Consider the following 10,094-nt stretch of genomic DNA (forward strand, 5'->3'; position numbering starts at 1 on the left):
ATACATATATATATATGTATACATATATTTATATAATACATGTATGTATATAAATATATATGTATACATATATATATGTACATACATATATATGTATGTATATATGTATATATATATATGTATACATATATATTTATATACATACATGTATGTATATATAAATATATATATATATATATATATATATATATATATATTATATGCATATATTTTATATACATGTATGTATGTATGTATGATATGTGTGAGCGCACACACATATATGAATACATATATATGTATACACATACACACGCACAATTGTACGTGTGTATATATATATATATATATATATACACCATAAATATGTATATATACACACGATATTTGTGAGTGTATGTGCGTATACACACATATTTATGTATGTGTGTGTGGACATTTGGAAAGTCAATGTAAACGTTTGGGAGGTCAATGAAGAGTAGTCAACGGGTGGGTGACTCAGTGCACCAATCAACAAGTCTCACCATGCTTTCCAACATTTTACCTTTAGAATTATCTATGTACATATATATATATGTACACACACATATATGTGTGTATATAGATAAATGTACACACCCACATATATGTATAATGTATACACATAAATAAATGCGTTTTTTCCCGAATAAAGGTACTCAAATTATTAGCTATTGCTGCTAAAACTCGTGCCAACTCGTGCCCATCCAAGTCTACTTTTTGTACTGACACTGCAAAGAGACCTGGCTTGGGGTCCTGTACTGAAATAGCGCTACAAACAGCCACTCAATTAGGGTAGGGTTTCAAGATGAAAAATTTGCAAAACATAAAAACTTTCCGATTATTACAAATTGTACAGGTCTTGGAGAGTAGACCCAAGAGAGGAAGCTGTCAAAGAGATTGCCATACGAGGGGGCAAAATTCCCTGTTTATACAAGAGTTTTAAGAGACTAGTGACTAACAGGTGCAACTAGTGCCCAGTAGGTTCAGCCTAGGACCATACATAGGACTCTTGTTATAAAGAGTAAGAACGACCTCAGCCGTACATGGACCACATCCAAGAGTGAAGAGCAAGAGATCACAAAGAATAAAATCCATGGAATTCCTGTAGAGAACCATGAGGCTCTCCTTCTCGTCATGCTTTTCCTTCACTCTTGCCCCGGAAAGTCGAAAGTGAGAAGAAAGATCTAGAACCTGTAAATGACATGTTAGATAATTGGGATGAACACACACCACTGCTCTCCTAAAGAATGCATGGCAAGTTATTCTTACCTTTGGCTGAAAAGCTTCCAGAACTGCTATCAGCTTGAGGCTTGACATGGGATTGTCCTGGGAAAGTGCCACATTCATATCAATTCATGTGTCAAAAATGCAGGATTCAGCAGGAACACAACAGGGCAATAAAGCACTGCATGATTGGTACCTGCATACATCTATATGATACGTGCATACCTGGATCGCTGAAGCCATCTGCGTTCACAATGGATCCAGTGCCCACACTCTTGCCATTGCTTGATGGCATGTCCCTTACCTCATCGCCCTCCTCATCAACCTCAGATGTCATGGAAGCTGAGACCCAATCTGCTGAATTCTGGGCAGAGCTGCGGCTACTCTTTCTCCCCAAAAGTAATAACCTTTTCAGCCCCTTGGCATGGTGATCCTTGGATGTCTTCTGAGATCCCGAGTCACCCCATTTCTTCCTTGATCTACTCACCCCTGGACTAGGTTCTGGCGAGTGTGCTTGCTGAATTGCTTCATGAAGACGAGGAAGGTTTTTCGAGGGAGTGTGAAGTGGAGACTCACTTGGGGGAGCATAAGGAGGGTTATACTGTTCTGAAAGAAGAGTGCTTGGAAGCGCAATGAGAACATGAGTTCCATCCTTTTCAACTGCATCTGACTCTTTATATGTTGCAGAATTATCATCTGTGGATGATACGTGGGCAATTGGAGCATGGTAATCCCCACCTGCATTAGAGCCACCTTCCACTTCTGATTGCTCACCATCAGAACTAGCCAAGGAATCTGCCTGAAAAGATGAGCCCACATTGGAGGCCTCCTCTTTTGATTCTTCTACAACCTTCAAGGCTTCATCTGATGTTGCAAGCTCATTATTTGCCTCGTCTGTGAGGCAAACCGCATCACCAGTTGTGCCTGTAATTTCTGATTCAATTGATGCAGGAGCTCTGATTTGGGCATAATCATTGTCCTGCTCTGTTACATCTCCTCCTTCTACAGGAGGTGAGTCTTCAGCTTCTGTTGTCTTCACATCGATTTCCTGGTTGTCAACCTCTGCTTCAGTTTCCTCTCGACAAACTGGAGCTTCAACAGCTGCAACATTTACAGTGATTATTTGCTCTGTAGCAGCTGCAACTTCCCCAGTTTCCAAAGCAAATCCCTTTTGGGAAGAAGGCTTCACACCACCTGCAGTATTTGCCACTTTCTTCTGCTGCTTGCTTGCAACTGTTGGGACTTTAGTGGATTTCAACAAATGTGAGTCTTCCCCCTTAGTGTCTTTTACAGGGGGGATGCCTTTCCTTACTGTTGTAGATGGTGATGGCCGCTTCTTCTCCTCTGTATGATTAGTAGCCTTTGGAGCAGAGACAGAATCGGCATCTTTCAGATTCTTCTTCAACTGAGACAAGTGCTGAGAGCCAGTGCTAGCGCGTACGGAGGGTGTGGTTTTGAGACCCTCCTTGCGAAGCTCGCTAAGCGAAGGCACAGAGCGACTGAGTGAACTTTCACTTGCGTTTAAGGTCCCCAGAGACGTCCGAGGAGGTTTGCTTCCACTTGAAGCTTTCGCTCCTTTCGCTCGAGCCACATTAGGTGACAGAGAAGAAGCAGCCCCATTGATGGAGCTACGTGGACTGGAGCTGGAAAGCTTGTGAGGTACCGCCGTTGGTGAGGACCTACTGGCGTTCAGGGGGGGAGTTCGAGGAGCTCGCCCTGTGGAAGGAGACTGGGCAGCAGCAGCCCCGCCTGGGCTACTGCGCGCTGCAATCCTCTCCCGCCTCTGGTTTTTCAAATCTTCGATTCTTTTATTTTCCTCCTCTTCCTGCACATGGTGAGAACATGCAAACACCACTTCATCTATTTACCTATACATATATCTATCTATATATCTTCTGTCTGTCTAGGATGCACGTCAAAAATCAAGCCTGCATGCAAGCACTTCGTATATTTGTGTATGTAGACATATTTATATATGCAGAGCACTGGCAGAGGCATTTAGGCATTGGGCTCCTGATTAGATTAAGTCCTAGGAAATGGTTCCACTGGCGTTAAAAAAATCATCTCTCTCTCAATTGTCTTTTAATTATCTTTATTCATGCACACGAAAAAACAAAAGGTTCAAATACTTGCACATTAAACTTTAGCCTGTAGTTCAAAAAAAAAAAACCTCATACTTACCTTCTCCTTCCTGCTCTTCTGCAAGCCTGCTTTGTAAGCACGCAGCTTCTCCGCCCTTAACTGTGCCTCTGCCAATGGATTTGGCTTACCAGGCCGACTATCTGCTGCTGCTTTTCTCCTTTCGAGCATTTCTTGCATAGCTTTAGCCTTAGCTTCCCGCTCAGATCCTTTCGCGCATTCTTTAGACTTACCTCCTGATTTTCCATCTCCATGCTCATGCGCACCATTCTTGGATGGCAATTCTTCAACCGCAACGTTCTGTTGCTCCTGGCCATGCTGGGCATCATCCATGATGTCCGATGCTAGAACCTGCATATCATAATCTGCAGGAGTATTCCAAGATCTGCTAGCTGTCTCATTATTCCTATCTGGAACCATAAATAAATCATCAGGCTCAAAGACCTCTGACCTCTGACTGGGCATTTCAGACTCCAAGTTTAAGGGCATCCTCCAGCCAAGGTTGGATTTTTCTCGACCAACAGGTCGTTCAAAGACAATGAAGGAGTCATCTGAGAGCTGTTGTTCAGCATAACCACTTACTTTGCTGGCAAGTTCAAAATCCGCGTCCAGTGTTCTGCTCTCCCTTGCACGGAGACTAGTCCTACTGTCTTGGACAATGAAAGAATCATCCACCATGGATATTTTCTTGCTCTCTTGCTGTCCTTGTTCAGCAAACATTTCAATAGAATGCACATCTGTAGACGTGCTGTCCCCTTTTCTCTCAGGCAATAGGAGCATGTCTTCTTCCACTAACTGGCCTGCTTTCACTTCTCTCACAGGTTCCTTTTCTATCACATTATGCTGCTTGGACTCCATCTCAGTAACATCCTGAGCTGAAGCATCTGAAACGCCCCTTTTCACTCTGTCCACAAATAAAGATGTTTCCACTTCACTGGTATCTTTTCCTAAAGCACCAGAGTCAGTCCACCTGCTCAACACAGAATTCTTAGAGGACAAGCTCTTGCTTTCCTTCTTAGAAGGCTTCTTCTTTACATCATTAGTATCCTCCTTCTTGTTCTCAAACAAACCAATCACATCTTGGACCCTCACTCTCACAGGCTCTGCCTTCGCCTGTAATGTTTCATCTTCATTACTGTTACCATCTTCATCATCCTCACTCCAACTTCTAGACGACTCTGTACCATTGTCTGCTCTATTATGTTGTTCTTGTGTGTTGGGAGCAATGTAGGTGATGTTGCGGATAACCATCCCAGACCTCCTAGAGCCAGAGCGGCCAATCTGAAGCTTTCTCATTGGTGAAGCAGATCGCCTACTTGGGGATGATGATCTCCTGGGCGACCGCCTTGTTGTCTCTGCTCGTGGCTTGTTATCCATCTCATAGGACAATTCATCATGATTTTCACCATCTTGATCATCACTGGAAAGAAGAGGCTTTTGGCTATCAACAGTCTCCTGTACATCTTTACTAACCACTACTTTGCTGGATGTTTGATGTATGGGAGTAGGTTCCATCCCATGCAGTTCTCTAGTAAGGGATTGAATAGGCTCAGCTTCTCGATGCTGAGGAATGGGGAGAACCCCATCTGCACTTTCATTTGCAGTTGGCAAAGGAGTGTCATCGTAACCTTGTTTTCCTGGCCAATATTGTGGCTGTATGGGGGCATGCGTCTGCCAAGCATCGCTTTCAGTATATGGTGGCTGCATGTAGGGATTCCCCAAGTATGGAGGAAAAGGCACACCAGGTTGTGAAGATCTTGAAAATCCATACAGTGATGGATGAACGGCTCCATGAGGAGAATGAGGATGAACACTCTGCATGTATTGGTTTTGAGGTTGCCCTTGCCATGCTGCCATGACTGGGTGTCCCCTCAATAGTCCAGGTTCTCTTCCTGTTTCTGAGTTCCTGAATTCACCATTCCTTTCCAAAGATCCAACTCCAACAGCCTGCAACTCTTCTGGAGTCAGCTGATTCCTTCCACCAATTGGAGTTTGCCTATTCCTTGACCATGTCAAAGGACTGTAGTCAGCACTATAGTCCCCCTTCATCCCAGATGATCTCATACTAGCTGCCACTTGCCACAACTCCCCTGTAAGCTCATCTAATGACCCTCGCCGAGTGAGTTTTTCCCCTCCATCTTCAACCATGGAAAACTTCCCCTCACTGGGAAAGCTTGCACGGTGAACCTCGTCAAGCTTCCCCTCCCTGCCCTGCATATAAGGCCAGGCATCTGAATACTCTCTAGACCTCAAATAATTCATCACATTTTCACCTGCTCCACCCATGAAAGCCATGTTGGCTTGAGCAATTTCTGCTGCAGCCAAATCAAGGTCTTCTAACCACAGCCCAGATTCTTGCCTTTTTTTATATAATGCCATGAATCTTATACAGGCGTCCCTGCAATCATGCACAAAACTATAAGCACAAATTATCCACTTCCCACAACACCTAACAAAGATGAACATAAAATCGTGCATGCATACGTTGTGGAAGTCACAGCATACCGTAAGCGAGTGGCTCCAAAACTCTCAGAAAAAGACACCAAGTCATCCATGTGTTCAATGCTGAAACCAGCAGCTATTGTTCGAGCAAATGCCATTCCCTGCTCCTTCTGCAACATCATCCGACGTGCATCGAGAGCTCTCAGCAACCGCTGCCTGAAAATGATCATGATCAGGTTTGCACAGAAACATGTGAATCATCCAAAATAATAAAATCTAGTCAAGCCTTCATTCCTAGCAGGTCACTTTGGGCTTTGTCTAGCCCCACAAGCAACCCAGCTTTGAGTAAACTGTCATATAATGGAGAAGAGGTTTCCATCCCACTCTCAAGTAAAACTACTTAATATAAAGAAAAATGTACTTAGTGTTTTCCTCCGTTCCATTTTCGGTGCCATCAAGAGACTCTTGAGTCTGCATATCGAAGCCATAGCATTGTGAAAACAGGCATGAATTAGTACTTCTCATGTAGTCCAAGCCAGTCTAGAGGCATTAAGCTAAATGCATAGAAGCAATGTATAACACCTGCGCAGGTTTCTCCAGATTTGCCGGAGCCACAGATTTCCCTCCTACACATTTAGAAAAAATTGATGTTTCTAACTTGTTGACAAGTCCAGATTCGCATTTTAGAGCCCATTCAACATCAAAAGCATACTCCACAAGAAAGATGCACATAAATCTTAAGTTAAGAAGCTTTCAGCCAAAAGGGTTCTCTCCAAAAGGGCAGTAAACAATAAGTTTGTCACAAAGAATCTAAGCCTTTCACAAGAGACTACAAAATTGTTTTACAGGCTAGGCAAATAAAGGAGAGCATTCAAGGTTTGGCTGACAAAAAGAAGGGAATTAGCCTCATATTTAGATTCAATGTCATTAAAACTGACCTTCCATTTGGCTGGCCAGAAGGGTCACACAAAATGGAATAACCAAGGATCCCAAGAGGATATTGCAACACTCCTCACTAAGAAGGCATTACCGAGCATCATATGCCATCGTATAAAAGAGATCTAGACAAAAGTTCAACTCAGGGTAATAGAAAACTTTAAATGCAAACACTGTACCGGTAGATACATGGGAAGGCTGATCCTCTGCCTGCATAAAAGTGTAAAATAAGGCTAGAATTAGATACTCATGAGAACATAATGAAGGTTAGCTTGACAAGAAGGATTTCTCTGTTAGCTTATACCATTTGATTTTCCTCCGACGCATCATTCGCTTGTGCACTTATGGTTTCTTCGAGTTCAATCAGCTCCATTTCAACAGTGCTGACTCCTTCTAACACTTCCGGCGTGCTAACAAACCTCACAAACCTGATGATGCATGCCCCTCGGTCAGTTTCTTTAGCAGGGATGCAGAAAGAAAGAACGATGAAAGATATGTGTGGGTTTAGAAGGTGAAGGGCTATTTTCTATTAGATTCTCCTTACCTTTCCATAGTACCCTTGGTAAACCATGTGGCAGAACCAGGATCTGGTGGCTCTAGACGAATAGAGTAGCCTCCTCTTGCTATTTGCTCTTCTGCTGCACCCAGGTGAGCTACAAATGGCTTCAGCAGCCCCGATGCTAGCTTGTAGGTCAGGCCTTGTGCAGCAACATGGAGCTCACATCTGCAAAGCAGAAGAAATTAAGGAGAAGCAGACGCAGAAGCAGAAGAAGATCCCATGCATGAGCTATCTGTTATTGTTGTTATATCTCTTAGAGCAAGCAGCAGTTCTCAGAATTTATGTCTATTAGAACTTGTCTTGTAAGTATGTGCTTTCTGTTCATCTCACTATATACTTGCAGCAAGAGGCAGTTCTTACTACTATGTGTGTGTGCTCGCTATGTTTTGTTCACAATCAGTGACCAAGGTCCATGAGAGGACAGTGCCAAAACTTGATCTTATGCCATTAGCCACAATCTGACCTACTACCAAAACTTGATCTTACGTAGATTACCGACATTGTTCTCACGACTTCATGGAGGTAATTTGAGAACTAGGGCATCACTTGCAGCTCAACAAGTGAAATTGGAAGCCATCTGATGGAGAGAAGCTCAGCACACAGACAAATGGAGGTGATTTGAATAACCCTAGGGCATTACTTGGCTTAATAGAAAGGAATCAAGGTGATCTGGTAACCCTAAATACATAGAGAAAACTAATGTGATCTGATTACCATAGGACATCACTGGAAAGCTACTCAGAAAACCCTAGGACATCACTGCAAGCTCATTAGTACACCGATAAATGAAGGTGATCCAATGACTCTAAGGCATTTAGTACACAAATTGAAGCTTTTCCATTCCAAAAATCAGACCAACTCGCAGAAGTTTACCTTGTCCGCGTGGGATTGAGCTGAAAGACGGCGTAGTCTAGCTGCGTGTCTGGCCTCATCTTACACAACCACCTTCCTTCAACCAAGCTTCCAAATCCCTTATGCAAGGGCCTTCTGTTGGAACTTCATGAAGAAGCAGCCTGGTTTAAGCAGACTTGCAAAAGCCGGAGTTAAGCTGAAGTGAAGTGTTTCCGGTTAGATGCAATTGGGAGGCTCCAAGAAGTCTATAAAGGTGAGAAGCTGGATATGGTGAGATTGCAGAGGCGAAATTAGGGTTTCCACGTAGCAAACGCTGGATGTGGAGAGCTGAAGATGAGATTGCAGAGACGTAACTCAAGGGTTCAGCTCAGGAGAAGATAGCTGGTAAAGGCAGAAATTCCTAGCCGATGATGAAAATGGTGTGTTGGAGGTAAAATGGTGAAGAAAAAAATTAGGGTTTCAAGCCCAATAAATATTGCTAAAGTAGACCTCTCATGATCTGCATTGCATTGGAAGCATGCAAGCAAGCTCCCGTGCTAAGAAATGGAGGCTAAACAGGCAGAGAGAAGTTCAGATTGAGCAGAGAAAAGCGTTGAAAAGCTTAGGCAGAAGCACAGAAATGCTACGACAAACTGTAGAAATTCTTCACTACAAAGAGAAAAAAAGCTGTAACAGAGTAGAAATCCATAATTGAGAGGGAAATGCACGAGAGTCGTAAGAAATCCTTTACAGCAGGGAAGGAAGAGATGGAAGGAAAAGCTTCCACAGAAAAGGGGTGGAGCTTATAGAAGAAGCTATGGCGTAGAGCAGAGATAGGTAGGGTTCACTGTGGACTACGTATGGAGGGGGTAAAGGGGGGAGAACAGAGGTAATGGTAAAAGCGTTGAAGAAAGCCTTTGAGCAAACAGCAAGCAAAACACAGTAAGCGCGAGCGCGCGAAAAAACACACACGCACACACACACACAGGATCGTAGGTGCTTTTTCTTCTTTTCTTTTCTTTTTTTGCTTTTTCCAAAGCACAGAAGACTGTGAGCTGAGGTTTAGTTCAAAGAAATGTAATGAAAAAAATCGGCGTGTGCTGCTTTTTGCATGTGGCCGGTGGTGTGCAGACTCCAGAGAGTGTGAACTTTGCCTGCCTTTTTCAAAGGCGACGGAGAAATGGGGGGATTACCGAGGCAATGGAATAACCTCAGAGTCACCACCGTGCAGGGAAAAAGCACCCCAAAAAGCACACTCATAGAGATGGGAAAGCCAGAGTACAAAGGGAGCGGCATCTCTCAACAAAGACATATGAGAAAAGGCTTTGAAGTGATGGCACCCACCTAGGTATTTCAAGTTCTCGTTGGGTGAAATGACCCCGTTAAACTATGGTCAAGTTTGTGTGCGTGTGCGCGTGCGCGAGAGTGAGTGTGAGTGAGTGAGTGAGTGAGAGAGAAAGAGTGGGGAGGGGGGGTGTGTGTTAGAGAGAGAGAGAGAGTGTGTGTGTGTGTGTGAGAGAGAGATTGTGTGTGTGTGTGTGTGTGTGTGTGTGAGAGAGAGAGAGAGAGAGAGAGAGAGAGCAAGCAAGAGTGTGTGTCTCTGTGTGTGTGTGAGAGAGAGAGAGAGAGAGAGAGAGAGACTAGGGCAAATGAGAGTGTGTGTACCTTGCGGAATATAGTGTATTGATAAATTCCATGGGAACTCTTGTGAACCCTTTGAGGCAAATCGAAAAACCAACACAATGGTTTTATGTGCTAAAAAGAAAGGAACCCAATGATAGTTTGAGTTTTTGTTATGCCCCCTCATCAGGTGTCACCTAGGTACCACGACAATCGCACAACAACGAGAGAGAGAGAGAGAGAGAGAGAGAGAGAGAGAGAGGGGTCCAATTATGAGGGTGTTTGATCTCCCCATTTGTGAGAGAAAAAAGAAGTGTGATGAGGACCTTTTAATTACACATAA

General features: G+C 43.6%; 1 protein-coding gene across 1 annotated transcript; it reads right to left on the reverse strand.

Moving 5' to 3' along the window:
• Nucleotides 1-804: 804 nt before the first annotated feature.
• LOC147642212 (uncharacterized) lies at nucleotides 805-9,210 on the reverse strand. The gene is made up of 11 exons (XM_086803884.1): nucleotides 8,174-9,210; nucleotides 7,286-7,465; nucleotides 7,046-7,169; nucleotides 6,921-6,951; nucleotides 6,388-6,431; nucleotides 6,227-6,276; nucleotides 5,869-6,021; nucleotides 3,406-5,761; nucleotides 1,450-3,049; nucleotides 1,270-1,326; nucleotides 805-1,191 (listed from the first exon to the last, which is right to left on the reverse strand). The coding sequence occupies exons 1-11, from the start codon at nucleotides 8,230-8,232 to the stop codon at nucleotides 1,133-1,135; spliced, it is 4,713 nt and encodes a 1,570-aa protein (XP_086660010.1). The 5' UTR covers nucleotides 8,233-9,210; the 3' UTR covers nucleotides 805-1,132.
• Nucleotides 9,211-10,094: the final 884 nt, after the last annotated feature.

Source organism: Cibotium barometz, chromosome 1, assembly GCF_041138505.1.
Source record: "Cibotium barometz isolate CiBa-2024 chromosome 1, ASM4113850v1, whole genome shotgun sequence".
Lineage (NCBI taxonomy): Eukaryota > Viridiplantae > Streptophyta > Polypodiopsida > Cyatheales > Cibotiaceae > Cibotium > Cibotium barometz.